The sequence below is a fragment of the Pholcus phalangioides genome, unplaced genomic scaffold, assembly GCF_987345545.1.
Source record: "Pholcus phalangioides strain wild (caught in Gottingen) unplaced genomic scaffold, Ppha-v1.0 ptg000022l_1, whole genome shotgun sequence".
NCBI classification, from domain to species: Eukaryota; Metazoa; Arthropoda; class Arachnida; order Araneae; family Pholcidae; genus Pholcus; species Pholcus phalangioides.
In genome coordinates this window covers 38,615,702-38,639,287 of record NW_028301615.1, presented here as the reverse complement: position 1 = coordinate 38,639,287, position 23,586 = coordinate 38,615,702, and the positions used below count along the sequence as shown (strand labels likewise).

At 34.6% G+C, this 23,586-nt stretch overlaps 1 protein-coding gene and 1 pseudogene across 5 annotated transcripts in view; one reads left to right on the top strand and one right to left on the bottom strand.

Annotated features, from left to right (window-relative positions):
• Positions 1-23,586, top strand: part of LOC149070417 (uncharacterized) — a 117,672-nt gene that overhangs the window by 78,111 nt on the left and 15,975 nt on the right. For all 5 annotated transcript variants that reach the window (XM_089250146.1, XM_089250145.1, XM_089250147.1 and 2 more), the window contains 7 exons: positions 1,410-1,581; positions 4,466-4,688; positions 8,061-8,210; positions 10,248-10,424; positions 17,430-17,680; positions 18,883-19,027; positions 22,194-22,322. In XM_089250146.1, coding sequence (XP_089106272.1) covers positions 1,410-1,581; positions 4,466-4,688; positions 8,061-8,210; positions 10,248-10,424; positions 17,430-17,680; positions 18,883-19,027; positions 22,194-22,322 — 1,247 coding nt within the window. The remainder of the gene's footprint in view (positions 1-1,409; positions 1,582-4,465; positions 4,689-8,060; positions 8,211-10,247; positions 10,425-17,429; positions 17,681-18,882; positions 19,028-22,193; positions 22,323-23,586) is intronic.
• Positions 5,854-5,972, bottom strand: LOC149070418 (5S ribosomal RNA; annotated as a pseudogene).

Here is a 23,586-nt window from a genome sequence, read left to right as displayed (position 1 = left end):
GATGTGCATATGGTAAAAGTTCCCAATTTTTTAATGTTATTCCCAAAAGTGTCATGAACTTCAAAAGATTGGGACATGCCGGTTTAATGTGTTAAGTGCAAAAAGTGATTATTCTAATTTTGAGTGATCATCATTGTGTAGGTTTTTACATAGCAAACAAAAATTTTAATTTTAAAATATCAAGGATTTTTCCCCCTTTGACATAAGATAATTTTTAGGGGGATGTGAATGCAAAATTCTTCAACACTTGGACCACTTTGTCACTCATGTATGATCCATGTGGTTTCATCACACAAACCATCATCACACGTTTGAGCTAACAATAGGGACGAAAGCCAAACAAAAATAATGGGGAATGCTTTTCTGTTATTTTTTTTCTTATGGTGGAAGAAGCAGGGCGGGAACTGGAGGGTGCGGGGGATAACTGCCCCGGGTGGCAAATATCCTAGTTATGATCCTGAGTTGAAGTGTTACTAGTTAAACTACCGTATAGCCAGAATGATTGAAATTATTTTTTTTCCGGAAGAGGGTTTACGTAAAGTCAATGAACAAAGAAATAGTACTTTCGTAAGCTAACTTATGAAATTTTTGCAAGCATGACAAATAAGCTTTTACAATATTTAGCGCTTTAATTACTCCAGAAGCCCCTTATTTTATCCCTTTCGTGGTTCTTTTTTGTGGATTACTCATTCAAAATTTTACTTTAAAAAAATTTGTCCAGTCTTTTTGTCATTTCAGGTGTGGGAGTTTCTATCATACTCTTTTCACTTAATACAGTGTTGCACAAATTTTTCAGCATGTGGGCTAGGTACAAGAGATGGCCGTTGCTCATTGGCCACGAATTACTTATTATGTTGAGAGAAATGATTTGAAAAGAAAATTTGAAAGACCCGTAAAAAAATAACTATTACAAGAATCTAATCGGTACATTACTTCCAATTTACATGCAGGCAGTGTAATTTTATTCTGACCTAAGTGCCTGATCTGTAGGGATATATTTTTCCTGCTGATTAACTGGGATTTAGGATTTTGTAACCAAGTGTGCTGAAAAATGTTTGGATTCTTGGTCTTTTCTTGTTAGTTGCCTTTCATTCATCTTTATTGTATCAGTATCGCTGCATCTTTATGGGTTTGTTTTTTTTTTTTTTTTTTTTTCTGTGCCTTGTATGGGCCTTTGTATTTGTATCAGGCAAATGATTTAAATTTTCCCAATAATGTTTATTCCTTTAATTGCAAATAGGAAATAGGAAAATAGAAAAATTATATTTATTGCATATTCTTTGTTTCAGAAATTTGAGTAGCTTAATTCTTGACATGCTTTGCATTGAAATGCACAATTATACATTGTTAAAGAAATTGTTCTTTTATCAAATCATTCATGGTTTCCATCATATTTCATTTATATGCAGGTAATCAGCCTTCTCAGGATTCACCTACTGCTACTGCATTACCTTCTTGCTCAGAAACGGATCAAACATTCAGAACTGGCTCTGGAGATATTCCAGTTGCACAATCTCATAATGCAACGCCTGGTGATAATAGAAATTCTCAGTGTATGAAATGCATGGAGTCTGTATCAAGGTATTTGAAAAATAGCCATCACATGGTCTTTTTTTCTTCTTTTTTTTTTTTTTGGCTTACAATTTTGAACTCGCAATCATTTTCTCTTTAATCTCAAGCTTAGTATATACTATGTTTCCTGTGTATATCTGCAGATCATATAATGCTGGGTCTTATCTGCAGCTTTTTTTTTCACAAGAGAGTAGAATAAAATTAAGTATAAAAATCAATTTGGGAAAAAAAGGGTAATTTAAAGATTTATAGATGGTATATACCAGTGGTGGTTATAGTGATGGACTCGCGATGCGAGGATCCGGGTTCGAACCCCACAGTGGTGGTCGGCTGAAGTTTGTTTTCTGTGGTTCCCAACTTCAAGGCGCAAATTCGAGCCGATCTCCCCGTTAAAAAGTCTCGCCACAGAGAGCAACAGTCCTACAACGATAAATCATTCAATCATAACACTTCACTCATAGTTAGAAAAACTGGTGGCAGATGGCAGCACTACACATGACAAGCAAACAAAAAAAAAAAAAAAAACCTTCACTTCAAGTTTCACATTCATGACCTGATTTAACCAGTGTCAAGGTCCTGTGGTTAAGAAACACTGGTCTACATATTGTGAGTGAAAAAAAACAATTCCTGTAGGAACAGGACTCCTCTTTTATTCTTCAAGAATATTATTCAAAGGTTTCAACAGCTCGCTGATGTGAAGATAAATACAGGAAACAGGATTTAACTGCCTTTACTGGTAATCGAACCCATGTCCTCTCACTTACCGGATGAGTGTGCTAGACCACTACTCCACAAAAGCAACAAACCTCTCTCCTTAGAGCTTGTTTCAAAGATCTTCAACCTTTTTTTAGTCGCAAGTGCTGCCTGTACCCATCATCAAAAGAATAGCACCCTTATGGCAAGTTTGACATACTCTTGCATAAAATCAGAATGATTTCAATCATTCAATGCAATTTGTACAATGTATTTACTTGAGATGTTGATCAAGTGCTTGTGAGTGTGTGTTGCTACAGTCACGTGATTCAAAGATCCAATTAACTCAACTGCCAATAGTTAGTGAACAAGGCACGTTCCAGATCAAAACATTTATTTCCACAACATACTTTAAACTAGTTACACATTAGAGTTCAATAGAAAACATGTTAGTTCTGAAATCGACAACTACACTCCGATCCACAAAATAACATGAAAGGTCTCACCCAATACAGCCGAGTATCAACTCCTATTACCAGCGAGATATAGAAAAACTATTAAGTACTACATCGAGAACAGGGTGTCCCATTTTCATGCAAGGCAGATGATGTTAACCACTCCAGAAAGTTCACCTCAGGAACTTATAGGAGACAGAGCACCTTTCCGAAGTTGCACAATTAGTAGAATTTGCTAAATCACATCCATCAACGAAACGTGCTAACGGTCATTGGCACAACGTTGAAGATCAAGGTAGTTCATAACTGCAGGTTGATGTAGCATTTTATCGATCACCTGACCCCTTTCAGGGAACTGACTAGAAGGCGCGATAAATGGCTATTAGTTGACTAGAAGATTATATTTGAAACTACCTGGATCAGCCTAGCTTAGGAGATCGCCTTTTTACGACATTAGTAACATCACAACAACTTCAACTAGTTGTTAGTAAGGGTTATTCACCTATCAGCCCCACTGAATGGAGTGAGTAGAACGAGCTGAATGAAGTTAGAAGATTGAAAGCAACGCTTCTGTTTTATCCAGGCCTATTTATAGTACCCAAGAACAGGTTTGTTCTTGGTGCACTGAAAGAACGTGTTTCCTCCGGCACATCGAGAAAACTATGATGTCAATCCGTTGATTTGCATATTTTATTTTATCACACAACCCAGTAGGCATTATGTAGTAGGTGATTATGTTCGATGTATGTGATTATTCTTTGTAAATAAATAATTGTTTTCAATTACCTTGTTTATTTAGCGGAGGGCTGCCGACTGACTTTTTGTGATCATGTTCAATGTATGTGATTATTCTTTGTAAATAAATAATTGTTTATTATACGTAACCAGTCGAAGTCTGCTGCCCTTCGCTAATTAAACAAGGTAATTGAAAACAATTATTTATTTACAAAGAATAATCACATACATTGAACATGATCACAAAAAGTCATTCCGACACAACCGGGTCTTCGCTCAGGGAAAGGACCAAGCATTAGCTAGTTAATTAGGGAGGATTATCGGGACATCTGTAACACGTAACGTGGGACCCAAAGGGGTGATACGTTACATGAGCATAGACTACTCTGGGTTCTTCAGAAAGCACTGCAGTATTCACAAGTAACGGGTTGAAGATAGCTGGCTTGTGTGAACTGAACAGGACTACAATGTACATGGACAGTCAGATTTAACTTGGGCCAAAGCTCACAGTTGCTGAAACAGTCACCAGATGGTGATTTATCCAAAGATGATGTTGCTCTCTGCTGATCGTACAAAGGTTTCAGCAGCTGGCTGATGTGTTAGATGAATTCAGGAAAGAAAATTCAGCTGCCTTTATGGTGCCTGAGTGAGAGAATGTGGATTTGACGCCCCACCTGATTGGGGTGATTGAACCCTTTGTGACTTTTATTTTGAAATATTGAAAACATGTCAACACAACTAAAACATATAACTCTGACAATATAATTATGTTAGTGCCACACATACACTTAGAACACGCATTCCAGCATTCACCAATTCATTAAAATTTTCCGCAAAAGAAATGTGTATAATTAAGCATTAGTTATTATATGGTAATTATCTTTATCCTCCTTTGATTGCCATCACCGTGAACGGAAGATGTTTCAAGTTATTTTCAGAATTAAAATCACTTTTAATTTATTTCTTATATTTGTTGAAAATCTGACTTTTTTTTTTTCTTCCAAAATCAGCTCTGAATCATCGTCGCTCCCATCACAACCTCTTCCTGATGCTATTCAGTCTGAGATGTCAAAATTGTTAGTTCAGCATAATTACCAGTCTAAGTGTTTGGAGGAGCTTCTGCATGAGCTTGGTAACTTGCAGTCGAATTCTCTGCAACGAGCTCTCACTGCTGTTAGGGAATTGGCGCATAGCGAGGAAGATGGGGTGCCTGCATGTTCTAGGAGTAATGAGGTAAGACTTGGAAAGGGGAAGCGAGATAAATCTTTTCTACCTATAAAAGAAGCGAAAATAAATATACAGGGCTATCAAAATTAAACTTTCTGAACCCAGAGGATTGTGTGTGGTATTTATACCAGCTGGTACATTATACCAGCCCAAGTGACATCAAATTCAGGTCAACAGATATTTAAGATGATGGACTTCCTATTTATTGAATTAAAAAACATTATGTAAAAATTTGTCAATGCTTGATAAGTAATTCTACGTACTGTGTTCAATATGCTCCTCTTGCTTATCAGCTGTGTTTTCTATTTGCTGAATACAGTATTTTTGCATTAATCCCTAGTAAATGCCGACAAATACTGTCTTACGGATGTAAGACATGGGTTTAAAACTTTAGCAAAGAATGGAACGGACCAATATCCATTGCTCCCATTAGTCCTATTTTTTCTACTTTTTTTTTGTAAAATGTCCTACCTTCTAGTTTTTGTCTTACTGTTTACCGAATTCTATCAACAAAATTTGTGTAATTGATTTTAATTAAGGAGAGGATCATAGATGCATTGCAGAATATTACAAATGTAATAGATTACAATTAATGATTCTGCCAAAGCAGATATTGTATCTGGGCGCAGTAGCCCATGTCGATAAGATACTCACTCAAATTACCAAAGGATGTTCAGAGGTGTCACGAGTTCGATACCTGGTTCATCCTTGTCAGAAAACTTTCCTGGCACAGGGGTACACAGGAACTGTGACATGACCACCAAAAAAATAGCTATCAGAGAGCGTTCCCGATTGAGTGGTTAGCACACCAACCTCTTGATGAGTATAAAAACAAGCCTGCCGTTCAGAATCAGCAATAAATTGTAGGTCCCCGTCTAATTAGCCCTCGTGTGCAGAAAATGACAGTGGTGCGACAAAAATGATCAAATGATAAGATATTGTATCACTTTTTGAGTTATTTTGGGGTGGGGAGGGGGTGTATGTTGGCCATTTGGTTTATTAATTTTTCTTTTGCTTAGTTTGAGGGTTCGAGTAGTCATTAAAAACTTATTTCTGGATGGAAAAAATAATTTTGCATTTACTACTTCATGGTCTTGGTCAGTAACTGAAAGGCCAGTCGTGGTCCAGGCTCTGTCCCTGGTGGGATGTAAGCCATTTACCCGGAGAGGTTGAACCACGCTGCTAGTGATGCCCAGGTGGTCACCCTCCCAAGTACTAACCGCGCCCGATGCTGTTTAACTTTGGTGATCTGATGAGAACCGGTGTTTTCAGCATGGTATGGCCGTTGGCCTTGGACAGTAGCTAACATTCATCATTCAAAATTATGGGCCATATTTTGTGTATAGGTTGAAACAACAGTAAACAACAACATAACAAAGAAGTTGGGTACATAGGCCTATTCTAGCTTTTGCAATTCTGATGCTACCCAATAGCATTCATTTGTCTTCTGTATTTTTAGGGCATGCAGAGGCATAAACAATATTTACAATGCTCAGCAAAGAGTTAGAAATGGAAGTTCTTCATTGTCAAAAATGATGACTTTGACATTGAACAGTAAAATGCAAACAAATCCCTTTAAAAAAAAAAAAGGATGGGCAACGCAGTAAAACCATGTAGTTCACATTGACACATTTACATTGGACCTTGTAATTTACACATTTTGTACTATGCTTTTAAATGTGGTCTTGAAAGTGTGTCATTCTTAAAAAAAGGTACATGCCTTCATAATTATTTGCTGTGCATTGTCGAAGAGAGTTGACAGACTGGACTGTGGAAGGCTCCAAAAAAAGAATGTAATATATGCATATATATTGTGAGGTGAGACAGAAAAGAATTATCTGTGGTTGCTAGTACACCGTTCTGGCCAAAAATTGTTTTTGTTATCAAGTCATTTCTGTCATTTCACTTTGGCTCAAGTCAAATCTTATAGGGTGCTGAATTTAACTTTTTAAATATAAAAAAAATAGTAAAATTTTTGTGTGTTTTTTTAAATCATTTTATGATTGTTATCCCCCCTACTTTTAGTCCTACTTTTTCTAATTTTTTGAGTGGGAGCCCTGAATATCAAAACATAGGCTAAAATTTGCTTATAGTTAAGAATTTGGATATGAAAATGAAATGATAATGAATTTATCATTTTTTCCTGTTGACAGTTTTTGCTCAAAGCTAAAGTTTAACCAAAAAATTCCCCCAAGTCATTATCAGGCTGCAAGACTATGTGGGAGGCTACAAGGTGTTCCCTCCCTCTCTGTTTTTGATAAACATATCCATACCATAATGCCATACTCAGTCTGAAATATTCGCTGTGATCCATGTACACGTAGAGCTGCTTATACAATGGAAATCCTATAGTGAAGGCAAAAAAATGCTTTCTGTTAGTTCTTGATTAGTTTCTTTCAGTTGACCATGTTTAAATTTATTTTTCTGAGAGACTTTCTCAAGGGATCTATGAAGCATATTATAAATTTAAAAAGTGTCATAATTTGTGAGATTTTTATTCTAACACCTCACAGTGGTTGAATTAAAACAAATGCAAGATTTTAGTTTAAAGGGGGGAAGAGTCCCGTTTTAGAAGAATAATGATATTAAAAAAGGGGAACAGTTTAACATTTTACAATCAATTATGTAGGAAAAAAATTGGGTTGTTTCGTTTTACTAATTTTGTCCGCTTACCATACATCCTGTTTGACCAGACAGGATATATGGTCACCATTCTTGCAAACTGGATTTTCCTTGGGATATAATTATGATTCGATTATTGTTATCAGAAACCCAGAGTCCTGCTGTGATCACATTAAACAGTATGGACTGTATTTTAAATAAACAATTTATTTCAGTTTTTGTTTTTTATTCTATGGTTTGTGGGTTGATGTATTTTAGGCTATAGGTTTTTTCCCTAGCTACCTTGTCTTGCTTGTTATGGCCTCTGACTTTGTATTTGTATCTAAGCATTTATCTGTACTTGAAGCATCACTTAATTCAGTAACAACTGTATTGTATTTTCAAAATTAAACGTCTTGCAGCAGGAAAAGGGGGTTTGCTTTATTTTTCTTCCATTGGGACCAAGGAGTCCATCCCCCCCCCCCTCCCCAGTGCTACGATAATGTTAGCTGTATCTATTGAGAAACATAGAAACCAACTGCTGGACTCACCTTTGTCTAGACAAAATAAAGGAAATGTTTGTTGGTTTTTTTTAGCAAGAAAATAGATGACTTAAAAGTGCCAAAAAATGGAGCAAACTCCTTCTTTCTGTGATCCCTTCAATTATTGTATTTTTAAACTTTTGTTCACTGTACTGAGATAATATCTATAAAGAAATAAAGGAAAAATTAAAACATTATGAAATTTGTCATACTTCTATTTTAAACATGATTTCAGAATGGAGGCCAGTTCCCACCAACAGCTTCACGCGAAAGACTAGAGCTCCAAAACGACGATGCCAGTAGAAGATCTGCGTCTCCATCAGGTGGATATGATTTCCCATCATTCAGAAGTTCAAGTGACAGCATTGGACAGCGCAGTAGTCAAGTATGTTTTTCCTAGTATTTTTCTGTTGTAATTAAATTTATAAATAGAATGATAATGCAGTAACATTACCTTATGTCCACGTGAATTAGGAGAGGTTTTATTAGGTTTTTTATTTTTCCAATTTAGTTGGTTAGTTTAATATAATTTGTTTGATCCTTAGATACAAGGTCTGTTCAAAAAGTATCTGACCTCTATTCATAAAAAATACTCATATTGAGATACTACAATCTTGCACTTATCTCCTTAAATGTAGTTCCCTTGGACTGACACACCCTTCTCACAACGGTTCTGCCACAGTCAGAAGCAGCATTGGAACATCCCATTTTAGATTACATACATCTAATCCATCGCATTCGGCATGATGCCTTCTCTAGACCAAATTTTTGCCTTTTTCAGAAGTATTTTCAGCTTGGGAAAGTGCCAGAAATAACACACAGCCATGTCTAGAGAGTAGGGAGCCTGACGAAGCACAAGTGTGTTGTGTTTGGCCAAGAAAAGCTGTGTCAAATGTGAAGAATGGGCAAGTGTGTTAGAGCGATGGAGCTGGGAATTGCCTATTGCCCACAGGTCCGGCCATTTGCAACTCACAGCATCACAAATGTGATGCAAAACCTTTTGGTGATGGTTATGCCTTGTTGTGCATACCCATGATGAACCACACTACTGGCATCAATGGAGGCAGTCAGCATGACTTTGCTGCAGACCTGCATTGATTTTTTTGTCCTCTGCGATGTTGCATGCTTCCATTGTGATGACTGCAACTTGGTTTCTGGGCAGTACCCATAAACACAAGACTCATCACCTGTGATCACTGTGTGGAGAAAGTTGGGATCACTTTCAGTCTCCAAGCATGTCCTGTGTGATCTCACTGATATTCTCTTGAAACAAATCCTCAGTCAAAATGGAATGACTGGATCCAATGCTGATGCTTGCTTCATCTGCAAGCTCTCTGATTGGATTTGATGATCCTGCATCACCAGGTCTTTACTTGGTCAATGGCAGTCTCATTTCTAGATGTTGTAGGTGTACCAGAACATGCTTCACTTTCCATTGATATGGGGTCATCTTTGAGCTGTTGTACCACTTCTTTATTCCTTTATTTGTGTGGTGCCAATTGCTTCGTCCTTGAAGGCCTATTGAATCTTGCATATCATTTTCACGTGGGAATCGCCACACTTCACACACAATTGAATGCAGTAGCATTTAAGATTTTCTGTCATTTTTCCAAAAGCAAAAATCCAACAGCATTCACTTACATTTCTTCATTCACCAGTAGTCTGCATGCAGTTGACAGCTTCTGCAGACAGGAAAAAATTCAAGCATGCACATTAGGATTGCCTACATATGTGTACCAAACTCCCTAGCTTCATTTGTTTATGCATGAAAGATTATAGCTGGATAATTTTTGAACATTAGTTGTACTTGTTGGTTTTACTCATAAAATGTGGCAACTGTATCAGAATCTGAAAATTGAAGGAAAACTCATTTATTTCTAACAATCAAAATAAAAGAAATTTCTGTTCTCACTATTGATTATAAGAGCAAAACTTTATAAAATTCTGTATATTATATTTCTCGGTCTATCTGCTGCATAGGCACAAGTGCCATAGCATGAAAAAATATGAGACAAAATCTTTATTCAGTGTCTGTTTGACATCTGCATAATAGTCACCTTCCCTGGAAAAAGGTTGTACTTTCAAGTAATTATTATTTTTCACATAGTCTACAAATATATATTTGTAGAAAAATGACTGCTGCATATATAAATGCTCAGAACTGCTTCTGAACATTTGAAATGCAGTTAAATTATTTTATATGTGAAGGCCAGATGATATTTAGCCTTAGTAAATGTAGTCAACTTTAGAATGTTATGTTTGTATTTTTTTTTTAATATAACAAAAAATCTACTTCCCCCCCCCCCTTTCCCAGGTGCCTCATACCAAGCTCTGCAAGCCTCCAAAATTGTTTTTAACATTTGTAAGTGAAGTGTTGTATTGGAAAGATGAAAAAATGCAGTAATTTTATTTTACATTTCAGACCCAGGGCTGGCCAGCTGCTACTATCATTCCTTTGGGAAAATATGTTCCTAAGCCTTCAACTGGAGCTGTGAAAAAGCGATCTCTTAAGGAATCAAGTAATAGCACAGCTTGCGCATGGCAACCTTCATCACCGGTTTCCAGTAGTACGGCTGCTACTGATGCTCATGTGTCTGAGGTAGATTTTTTCCCACGTTCATGATATCTTGAATATTTTATTTAATTATCAATTTTTCTGTATCACTCATATTTTTTAATTTCCACACTACACGTACTCTGCGATACCCTGTATGAATAGTGGTCAGAGCTGTTGAAATCTCAAAGTAAACAAACATGGCTCTTACAATGGCTGGTAGATAATTCAATCACCATACTTCTTGCTATTACTATGCTGACCATATTTTGTTACAGAAATGATAAATGAAGGGCTTCTGCAAATCTCAGAAAAAAAATATATTATTTCTCGGTGAGAGAGGGATTTCAACATGATGAATATGTCCAATAAATATTACTTTTTTGATACTTTTTACTTTCATTACTTGTAAATTCTGATACAACTCACCTCTCTTGGTTGCCATGGCAGTAAATTGCCTCCATTATATCACGATTAAACTGGTGGTTGTAGAGGATTTGAGAGGCAGTAAATATTGTACTTATTCAAGGAAGCATGGTCGAGAGAAAGAAAAAAAGGGGCATTTCTTTATAATGGTTCTTTCTTATAAGGCTGCAAATAATGAGAAAAAATAAAGGAATGTGTCATAAAATGTAGGTCGCATGGGCACCTCGTGTATTATTTCTTATGTTGATTCTTATTATGCCCATAAAAAAATAAGCAGGCAAGAGTATGTTTTCCAGATTTTTAAAGAAATTTCAGAATTTTCATAAGTCTGTATTTGTAGAGGCATACAACACAAGGCTCTACTGTTACCAGACATGAGGCCCAGTGGAAAAATAACTGTGGGCTAATAATACATTGCATTACAATGATACCTTGGCTAACAAACATTTTTGTTTATATGGATACACTCTCTAACCTAGCAAAGCCTCGTTGTAAGTTACATTTTCACGTCAATCATCAATCGATTTATGAAACGCTGATTTAAGTTGAACCTGATCAATTTGTGCCTGCCTCAGAATCTCTGTTCAGAAGTATGCCTACTTTTTCACCAAGTTTTTTAATCATCAACTAATCGTGAAATTACAGATTAGGCTAACTGAAAATAGATTTTTAGAAAAATAGACCTATAAACAGGTAATTATAATAATTACACACATGATTTCTTGTTAAAAACTGATATGTAAAAATGTTTTCAGTTTTTGATTTGACCCATAATTAATGAGTTATAGCGCTTTAAAAATTGATGTCACTTCAAAATCTTGCCAAATTCACCGAACGTACACCAAACATATAACTTGGCTTTTTTTTTTAAATTGAACAATGATATAACCCTAAAAATCGAGAAAGCAAACCCTCTCCCCCGCTTTGTGTGTACACTTTTCAAACTTTTTATATGGTTATTAATTATTAATATTTTCCAAGATAGCCTTTTTTGACGTAATCCATGAGATTAAAAAAATAAACTACTGCTGTCAAAAAATTCTAAAATTGTGCTCAAAAAATGTTACTCACCATGTGTTAGTAAAATGAACCTCAGATTTAGAAGTTAACACAAGTATTTTTTAAAACAAATATTGAATTCTCAGATTGTTGAAATTTATACATTTTTTTTTAATTTTAAAACTCATGAAATTCTAACGGATGATCAGATATCGAAGTTTGATGCTCTTCTTACTAAAACATGTTGTATAAATATTTCTACAAAATTTTTAAAATTTTGATGTAGGTTTTTTATATCTTAAACAAATGAACTCAAAAACTGTAATTTTTGAAAATCGTGTTCAAGGCATTTTTTCTTGTTCACGTTTACACTATGATTCATTAAATTTAAACTTGAAAAAAATAAATTAACCTGATTGACATGAATTATTTTGCATTTGATCTTCACAACTGAATGAAATATTTTTTAAAGTCATGTTTGAAAATTCAACTTTAGGGGTCATGACACCCCTTGCATGAATAAAGTATCTTCAACAATTTTGAGATGAGATTTTTTTTTTCCAGTTCCAATTCAGAAGTTTCGGAAGATTTACCTGTTGCATCAGCTTTTGATTGTATTTCTGCAACACATTTAACTGAGTAACACAACAAACATGAATTAAATCTATCACAGTTACAAATTGTCACAATGAAATCTAACAATTATAGTTTGAAATTTTTACGGCATCTCATTTATGTTATGAATGCGCATATGAAACAGTAAGACCCTACTCAAACCATATTTAGAAGTAAAGCATGGCTTTCATTTCGAAAATTGTGAGCTGGGAGGGGATAAACATTATTTTTCGGAGAAAAATTAAGAAACGAAATACACACATAAGAGCAAAGGCACGGCAAAATTAGTAGTGTCTAGGGTGGCGACATCCTGAAGTCTATGTGAAAAGGAGGGCATGGGGCAACAGCCCCTTTAAAATGTACCTTATTTCCTGACATGACAAGCACAAGTATTTTTAATTGATCATTTGTTTTGGTGTAGTTTGACCTAATTGGTTCTTGTGCCACAGTAATCAAATCCAATAAATATGCTCCAGAATAAACCTTCATCTGAAAAAATGACCAAGTTCTACGCGAATCATGTAGGCTGGAATAAATTTCAAAGTAGTCCAAATCTTGTTAAAAAGTAAAGTAAAAATTTATTAATATTTCAGCACAATAAAAATTAATTGCAGTCAATGAAATGAAAAATCTTCGTTGCAACATGCAGAAATCAGTATGAAAATGTGACTCGAAGAATAATCAATAGAAAATATCCGAAACCATTAATTATTTTCAATACATCAATTCATAAAATGACTAGTTTGATTGAAAGCTTATGATCAAATCGTTGTTATTATTTTGCTGTTTTTACAAGTCACCTTTGTCTAGCTAATATTTTTGCAGTCTTCATCGAAGTTTTTTACACGTGACTATTTCGATGAAATTTCAAAATAAATCAAAAAATATTGCCATGTTTCACTGATTAAAATGACAGCGTATAAAAACGATCGCGTAGTAAACACAATGCACTGTATGCACCTTCCCTCAAAATATTTGACTTGATAGTGAAAGAGAACAAATTCGACATTTTGGCAGAAAAGTGTTGATTTGGTTTAAAATTTTCAAGTAAATCTCATTTGGCTAACACTTTAAAAATCTGCTGATAAATTTGCCAATATAGTGGATGAAACTAACACGTAATTACAAAGGTCAGTTATATGCCAAACACCCAATGAAAGTTAATTTTTCTGCCAGCAGAGTGTTGCCACTTCTTGAAAATGAACTGAAATATTCAATCTCATTAGAAGCCAAGTTCGGTCTTCTTCTTTTATGATTGGCACTTTTTCTCAATGTAATGTGATAGTATAACGTTGTTACGGTTAGAAAAATGACAGGCCACAAAAATTCAAAGCATCATAACTCATTAAATATTCATTGAATCCTAAAACAGAAAACTTTTCTATATTAGTTTTCATAAGGAATCACGTGTAATTATTGGGCAGTCGATAGTTATCACCCTGTATATATAGGCTTGAATGTTTTTAGTGCAAGTCTTAGCATCAAATTGAACAATTTGGACATTTTAGGATCTAATCTTTTTCATCAGCACATATGAGACAGAGAAATGAGCTGACCACATCACGTATGACGATGCCTAATAATCAAACTGGGTTGTGTACATGGTACAAAATGAAAAAGATCATCTCTTTCACATCTTCCCCTAAATTCTGATTTATCAAGTTGTGAAGTTGTTCATCACAACATTCGGTCAGTTTCTGTCCTTTTATATAATGCTTCTTGGTGTTTTACAGATCGTAGCTCAAATTTTGATGGTGCCTGGAACATATTAAATAAGTTTCCATAAAAGCCTGTGAGAAATCATATTTTGGCTTACGAATGTAATTCCAGAATGAATTAATTTCCTTAGCCAAGGTATCACTGTACATAGAACAAGGATCACAAACTCGAATGCAACAGTTTCGTCCATTCAACTAGATGGCATAAATTGGTTATATATGTATGATTATTATACATATAAATTTTATCTTATTTTTGAATAAGAAGTCTGAGGCAATGACTGAAATTGTGCAATTGGCAATATGGCCTGTGCACTGTTCTGTGAAAAAGAAAAGTTAATTATATTAGAGGTGTATGGTGGAATTGCCATAAAAGACACCTCTTGTTGATAACAGCAGACACTTTTGAAGTCAGTGAAACAGGGTGTCAGCGTATTTCACTATATATTAATCAACACTCCCTGATGGCAGACAAAAATTTCTGTCTTGTTGTGTCTGTCATAGAAAGTTTCCACTATATATCAGATGCAGGCTGTATCCAACAGCATTCTATTCTTGTGCTGCTAAATTCTGGGAACAGAAACCACCTCCTATTCAAATAAAGACTTAGAGCAACCAATTGTAATCACCATTAAAATTTATGAATTCAAAGTATTCTTAGAATTCAAAACTGTTGGCACCCAAGGAAATGGTAGCTGCTTCAATCAATCTATTCTGGGCTTTTTCTAACGAAATGTTTCAAAAACAAACTTTATTCGAACATTAATATGCATAGCCTCGATATGACTACTTTACTCTGCCATTTCTCAATCAATTCTCTTCTCTCTTATTGTTCGAATATAGTTCTCAAACAGTTGCTCGTTACTCGACAAGTCACGATATATCTCTTCTTTTTCAGCAGCTGCTTGATAGCTTCCTACAAAGCTGCAACAAGTTAAAAGAATCGGAAGTTTAGTGGCGGAGCTTATTTTCCAAAAAGGGCCATTTCCACTTTTTTCCCCTTCAAAATGTGCTTTTTGATGGCTTCTGAATCTTGGCTTGAGCTTTGTGAGATTATGTAATAGGGTTTATTAGAACGGGAATATTTGTGGTAGAAATTACAATTTTAGTTGTTTCTATACCAAAAGGAAACTGTTCATTCACCTCTGTATTTTTTATTCTAAAGGATCATAACAAAGCTATTGTCCTACTGCTATTAAAGTTTTTTTTTCTAAATTAAGCATTTCAAAATGGTATTTTACAGTAAAGCCTTTGCCTATAGAATGCATTACCTATGAGACTGTAAATTTTGTCTGCTAACAAGGAGTGTCTATTAACAAATTATCTGACTAATTAATTTTCACTTTTTCAGTTGTTTTTTTTTTTTTCCACTTTTAAAAGTTTGAAGCTAATAAAATATATTTTCCTGATTAAAAAAATTTTTTTATGAATACATTGAAACTGACTTCACACATCATGTTCTTAACTGTGTTTTTAAATTGTCAACAACCAAAAATTATGATAACTGAAATAATTACTAATTAGTTTTCAACAAATTGATTAGATTAAAAATTTGCACGACTGCATATGCCATCATAACCAGATGATTAATTAATGTATGGTAAGATAAATATATTGGTGTCCATCAGTGGAGGTGTCTGCTAACGTGGGGGGTCTTATGAGAGGTTCCACTGTAGAATTAGATCATAGATTGTGTGTTTCTTATGATACTCACGAGAGAGAGGTAAGGGTACCTTCCTTGGCTAATTGAATCCTTCTGGAATCAACAGGTGACGTAGAAATTTCCCATTGTTCAGATCAGCTCTGATTTCAATCAAAAGGAACATTTCCACTAATTTTCTTGCAAAAATGAAACATTTCAAAGATTTAAATGTAGATAACTCCCTAGAATGTTGATCAAGAAACCTAATATTTAAATTTTCTTATATCACACCCTTATGTTTCCTGTTGGGCTATTTTCCACTTTCGTAAAGCAGTCCATTTTGGAGAAAAAATACTTCCGATTTATACTGTAAATTTAGTAATTGTGGAAATATTTCTTTTTGAAAATAAGCTCCTGAAAATTAGATTTTTTAAAAACATTAATGGAAAGTGAAGCTCTTGTTGGTCAATAGTTTGGGTACCCTTGATTTTGAATATTCTTCAGTATTTTGATTGTTGGAAATGTAGACACCTTGTTTTATTACTATTATTATTTTAAATTTAGTATTTACTATTTCCTAGAGCAGCAGTGGTTCTCAACCAGTGGTACGGAGGAACATTTTTAGGTGTGTGATGTGGAAAAAAAATATAACATGTCTGATTATTCAGGAAAATGATGATATAATAATTTTTCAATTCCTAAAACAAAAAATTAATCTTACCAATATTTTGATGCCTTATCTTCTGCATTTGACTTCTGCTTGCAGAAATGTGTCATACAAATTTTGCGTTGTAAAAGTTTATTTTTCGATTAGCGATCGTTCCTGTTTTTTATTTCCGTTGAGAAAAATATCACTATTTACTTAAACCAGGGGTTCATAAACCTTTTCACCCACTCCACTCCTTACCCTTAATCAACGCTTATCTGCGGCTCCCCAGATCAGTTATTTTGTGGTTAGTTTACATTGGTGCCTTGTATTATTAGCATGTAGTTTAGATTTGATACTATCTGAACCTATATGACTCAGGAAAAACGTAAAAAAATTCAATCAAGTGTCAAAGAAATATTCATTTGGAGTTGTGGCTGGAATTAGTAAGTTAAAAGTTATTCAATAAATGTTTTTTTTAGATTCATTTTTGAATTGATTTTCAAAAAAAAAAATGTAGCCAAAATTAAATATCAGCCATAGCTGAAAAGACATTAAATAATAAATAAAAGAATGTATAAAAATTATTTGATAATTGATGTAATCAATTACAGAAAAAATAAATAAATTTTCTAACAAAAAACGTATTATCCAATAGGGTGCAGGAAGGTAAATCACATTGCTCTGGGGATGTGGAAAGGGAAAGAAGGTTGGGAACCACCAACCTATAGAGTGGAGTCAGGTGCAGCCACACTCTTATGGGCGGGGCTCTAGACATACATAATCTCAAAACTGTAGGATACATAATGAACATAATCAGGTCTATGGAATCAAGATGATGCTATAAAATTAGCAAGAAAAGGCAAAGATATTAAAATTTCAAATACAAGCTGCGATACAATTTCAATTCCCATTGCAATACATTTTTTACAAGATACCCACCCTCCCCTGTTTGTTTCATGTCACTCTTTATTTTCTCATGCTTGTTTATTTTCCCCCTGCAGGATAAAACCAGCTCTCCATCATCATCGAGGGAAGACTCTCTGTATACTCTGTTAGATAGAATTATTCTTGATGTCTTACCATTCATTCAGAGTCACCTTTCAGACAATTGCTGTTTGTCTCTGAGTTCTACTTTTGCTTCCAAGATCATTGATGCCTTAAAGTCTAATTTCAGTCTGAAGTTGACGCCTGAATTCCTTCAAATGATACACCAGACTCTTGTTCATATGATGAGCAAGTATTCCAATTTAAGGTCAGTATCATTAAATCATATGTTTATATGGATCAAATGAATATTACAAGGGTTGTTCAGAAAGTAATTATATGTATGGCATAGTATGTAAAACACCAAGAAGCATTATATAAAAGGACAGAAACTGACCGAACGTTTTTATCATTGCTACACTGAGTCTGGCTCAAGTAGCAAGAGTTTTCAATAGCAGAGGATTCATCCAGAGAATAAGAAAAAGGAAATCATCTCTTGGAATGAAACCAACAAAATGTAACAATATGATGCTGTAGATTCTTGGGAGGTAGTTAGTTCATGAAGCCAAGAAATTCAAAAATTTAATTTCAATGACAATCACTTTTTGACTGATTTCTGTTTTCAAGGACAGAAAGGCATTCTCCCGGTTGCCTTCATACCTCCCAGCATCACAATTAATGTTGCTGCATATTGCAAAATTTGCAATGCTCTCAATGGGCTATTCAAAATAAAAAGGTGGAATATTGACAAGTGATATCCGCCTGTTTGAGCTGACGTAGCAAATGTCACCAATGCACTTGTCAAAAGATTTAAGTGGTCAGTTTTAGATTATCCACCATAAATAGCCCTGACCTTGCCCACCCCCCTCCTCAGTGACTTCCATTTGTTTTGAAGAAGCACCTTGGGAACAGACAGCACATCCATGACAATGACTTGATAAAAAATGAAGTTAAAATGTGGTTTTGTTAGCCGGCGGCAGATTTTTATGATTCTCCTGGGTCATAAAAACTAGCACCCAGACCAATTGTGATATTTATGCAGAATAATAATACATGAACTATTGAACAATTTGTTGTAGATTTTGGTCAAAATATTTTGAATAAGTATTAGGCTGTGTATCTTTACTTTGCAAGCACTCTTTGTATTATTGTTCCTTATCAGTTGTTAACAAAAACAATTTGAGAAAAATCAAAATTATTCAATACAAAGTGTCTAACTGACCCATTTTGTTCGTGAATTATGTATGGGGGAGGTTTATAATTATAAATAAAGTGGACTATGTTGTCAAATTGACCGGGGTCATTTTATCTGTTGTACGAAAAGAATTTTAACATTTGTGGAGAAATTTATCTGGCTCAGGCTAAGAAAATGGAGAACGCAGGCCGCATGCATATGATATTGCCTTGTAAAATTACATATTTTCTGTGCAAAGTTTAAATTCTATTTTAATTTATTCTGTTATATACCAGGTGGTGTCAGTGTGAAGCAGATGTATTGAAAAATACAGCGTCTACACTTTTCAGGGAATTGTCTTTGTTTAAATCTATGTCTTTAAGGGCAGCCCTCGAAGAAAATTCGGAGCATTCAACTGCAGTACCGAAAAGAAATCCTCAGGTATGTTGGTTTGTTAATCTCCCCCCCCCCCCCCCCCACACACACACACACACAATGTTTATCTTAAAATCCTGGAAGTGAAAACAGTTTAATGTTTTCTTGACGCGACTGTTAAAAAAAGTATAAAATACTGTATAAAATATATTAAAAAAAGTATAAAATATGATGCGACTGTATAAAAGGTATTTTCAAGTCCTAAATTATGTCGTATGAATTTCAAGAGATTTTTAAATTTTTCCACTGGTGTTTTTCATTAAATTTTGAGCAGCTGGCAACATAAACCTAGTTGTCCGGAGGCCTTCATTCATTTTAAGCAAGATTTCTATTTTCTTTACATCACAACAACCTCAAAAAATATATCACAATAAAACAATTTACTGCCGATTGATTTGAGTTCTTTCTCTACAGGGAAAGTACTTTTAGGGTATAGGACTTTGTCATTAGAATGATATTTCCTTCTTTCAATTCTTGGTAGAATGACATGTATGCATGTGCCTTATTGAATAATCCTGCAAGCAGGAGATGAGACTTTGCTTTGCCAAATGTCTGACTATTTTATTTCTTTTAGTTAATGTGACTGCACATTGCAGATCACTCATCAGAAACTAAGCTTTCACATTTGGTTTCTCTTTTCAGAAAAGAATAGAATCATATGACAACATGATAATCCTCTAAGCATAAAATGAGACTTTACTAAGTCTCATAAAATGAGACTTAGTAAAGTCTCATTTTATGCTTAGAGGATTATCCTTCCATCCTATTCTTTTTTATGGAGGGGACTAACGGTCGCATATTATATAGGAGTTCAAGAGGGAAATATTTCTAGCTCGGCAAATCACCAATGTATAAGGTAAACACCAAGGAAAATACAAAACTCCTAATGCATATTATAATTTATTTTCCTTGTTATTTACCTTATTTGTTGGTGATTTGCTGAGGATTATTAGGCAAAGTTTATCTACTCTTCCAAAAATATTTCTTCTTTATCAATCTCTTGAGATGGAACCCACAAACCTGATGTTTGCTTCCACTGTGATCACACTCCATTGAGCCAAGATTATAGTGTGGGGTTTTTTGTGTTTGCAGTAAAAAATTAAACCTTCCCCCTCCCCCATTTTAAAAAAATCTGTATATGCTACTGGTCATACTTGCCATCAGTTGAGCATCTTACCACTACTGAACCATGCACACATCTCTAAACATTTCTCTGGGGAATTTTGAAAACATTCCAAAGACAATTCAAAAACAATAATTTCCAAAAACAGACCTGCCAACTCCGGATTTAGGCGGAAGACTTCGGATTTTCGCAGAAAATTAGATTTTACGCGAGCTTTCACATAGTCGTGATGTCAATGATTGCCGTCGTTGTTGCGGAAAACACCCATAGAGGACAGCTGTAAAAAAGTCTTGGTGACCACATTTAAGCAACTTGCAAAAATGTGACTTTGTTTACGTAGCTTTTATCGGCAATCATTTATCAGGGGCATGACCTTGGCTGCCGAAATTCCTGTTTAATCGTTATTGTATTCCATTAACAGCCGTGTGGTAAACACAAGTTTTTTCGTCAGCAGCTTTGTATTTTGAAGTTTTTAAATTGTTTCCTTCGATTAAATATGTCTTCAGAAAGAAAATATAAAACTTTAAGTTATATAAAGCTAAATATAAAGCTTTTAAGAGTTCATATACCCAAGATTATCAATCACTGATAGCATCCACGAAAGAAAACTTATGTTTTATGAACAGTATATGTAGATGTGATTTCTCTATTCTGCATGGAAAGACTGACATGGAATTATATTCTGCTCGGGGGGAGGGAGGAATGGAACTTTTTCTTAACTGATTAAAAAAAAAATTTCGAAAAATGTTTTTTTGTGATTTTTTTTGATCAAGTTATGAGTGCCGGGGGGGGGGATACCCCCTTCGGGAGAATTTCTGGATTCCAAAAGGTGGCACGTCTGAAAAAGCAAACATTTTAATTCTAAGGAGTTGGTACATAGTGGAACGTGTGTTCTGAGTGTGTGTGTGACCCTAACATATTTATATTGTCCGAGTTCTGAGTGTTTCGTGTTCTGGGGGTGTTACATACACACACGCCATCTGTCTTGTATATTTTGAAAAGAAAATAGCAAATGCCTTAATTTCCATGTTATGTAAGTATCATGTTGAAGGTTTCCATCTTACTGCACCAGAGCCAGATGCCAATGCCAATTACCATTACATTGAATTAGAATGCAATTTTCTATTTTTCTAGTGAAGATTGGTAGATGGATTTTTGGCATCGATCCAGGGCTTGACAAACCAAAAAAATATTTAGGCACCAGCCCAATTTCTTAGGAGCCAATCATGATGTTTTGTTCAAGAATATTGGTCCTAATAATGTTTAAACGATGTTGTTCTTTTTACTTTTCCCATGTTAAAAGATGAAGCGTAATGACATCAGAAAATTTTTTATCACTCATAGACTCCAATTTAGCAACCACATTTCGAAAATTTTAGGTGCCAATACCAATTTTCTGGTTGCCATGGTAACCTGACACCTGGGATTTGTCTAGCCTTGTATCAATCCAGTGTCAGGAAACTGCCTCTCAATTTGGCTAACTTTTTTCTCTTGGTTGCTTTTTCTTTGTCTGAGAAGCCAATCTACTACAAATAACAAAAAGTCACCAATAAATTTTATTTCAAGTATTGCTGCATTTTTTTTTTCCTCTACAAGCTGTGTTTGTGCTTATTTGGTTGGATACATACAAAACATTTAATATTCTACAAAAAATTTCATTTTTTTTCTCCTCAAGCACTGACATAAGCATTGCTCTATTCGTAAGACAACCACAAATACATTTTATGGGCATTGTATAATGTTTTATCATGTATATATATTGTTTATAGTTTCTGTAATTGCATTTTTAACTGAGTTGCTGTTTTAGAAATACGTGACATTCATATTTGTTATGGGCATCTTTTTCCTCAGCCACCTTGTTAGGCATTTTGCCTGTTGTGGCATTGTATTTGTATTTATTTGTATAAACAGTAGGTACAGGTAGTTCTGAAAAATGGCCCCAAAGCGTTTTTCTTCAGAAATTTTTGTCAATTGAGCTTGTTTTTTATTTTCCAAAAAATTTTTTTTTCATTTTCATCTTCAAATATGTTTTGTTTTTCTTTCTTGTAGCCTGATGTTCTTCCAGTCTCTTCAAAATGTTTCAATGAGAAGGCAAAGCAAATCATCCCGAGCAAAGAAAATCGAGAGGACACTAATGTGGCAGATGGAAGCTGCTTTTACACAAACTCACCAGTTCAGGTTAGATCAAATATTTAGTGAATTCACATATTGGCCATAGTAAAAAACATCCACAGTATTTTTTATTTTTAATTGCATGTTGGTCCAAATCTACTAATATAGTCACTTTGGTGTACCAAAGAATGTGCAAAGGTTCTGCTTCTCCAGTTCTAAACCCCAGGCTGTAAATTGGCCTAAGATAAGACAGTTTAAAACCCTATTGGTCCTTGCCTAAATATTCCCTCACATAGAGATACTATTTCCTCTTGTAGAAGAGATATGGTGCTAAGATAGCTTTTAAACAAGCCTTTGGACACTATAAAAGTTCCTCTTGCTGAGTGATTATTGCACCAACCTACTTGCTGCCATATGTGTAAAATGGAACTGGTGTGGCTAAAAAAAATATGCAAAATTTGCATTTTGCTTTGGTGTACCAAAGAATGTGCAAAGGTTCTGCTTCTCCAGTTCTAAACCCCAGGCTGTAAATTGGCCTAAGATAAGACAGTTTAAAACCCTATTGGTCCTTGCCTAAATATTCCCTCACATAGAGATACTATTTCCTCTTGTAGAAGAGATATGGTGCTAAGATAGCTTTTAAACAAGCCTTTGGACACTATAAAAGTTCCTCTTGCTGAGTGATTATTGCACCAACCTACTTGCTGCCATATGTGTAAAATGGAACTGGTGTGGCTAAAAAAAATATGCAAAATTTGCATTAAAAGGTCACTGAAAATGAGGATGTCTCATAAATCTAGTTATGTGTATTATTATTATAAATTGACATTTCGGTCGTATGCTGAAAGACACAAACAGGATACACTTGTGATGTAATTAGGGCTAGTCAAATTAATCGATCGATTGGTAATCATCGTTAAAATTTTAGTTGAATCAATCGACTCTATCAATCTGATTAAGATTTTAATCAAAAGTTTAAAAAGAAATTTGATTTATTTGATCAAACCAATATCTTAAATTATGTTCCTATACATAGCATTTCAGGAAAGTGACCATATTCGAAGATCCTAAAGTTTGTAAGGAAAATAAGCAAAAATAAGAAGATTGAAAGTAGTTTTGAAATCAGTGACCAACCTAAAAATAAGATCCAGCTAAAGAAATGCCAGGATTGGACATATGTTCAGCATATTAAACTGCTTCAAGATGACAGCCTCAATTTATTATCTCAATTACTATTTCTTGATCTATCCCTAACACCTCTGCTAACAAATGTCTCATCCTCCAATTTTTTTGGCTAATAAAGATTTTTTTACTTTTTTCTGCCTCTGTT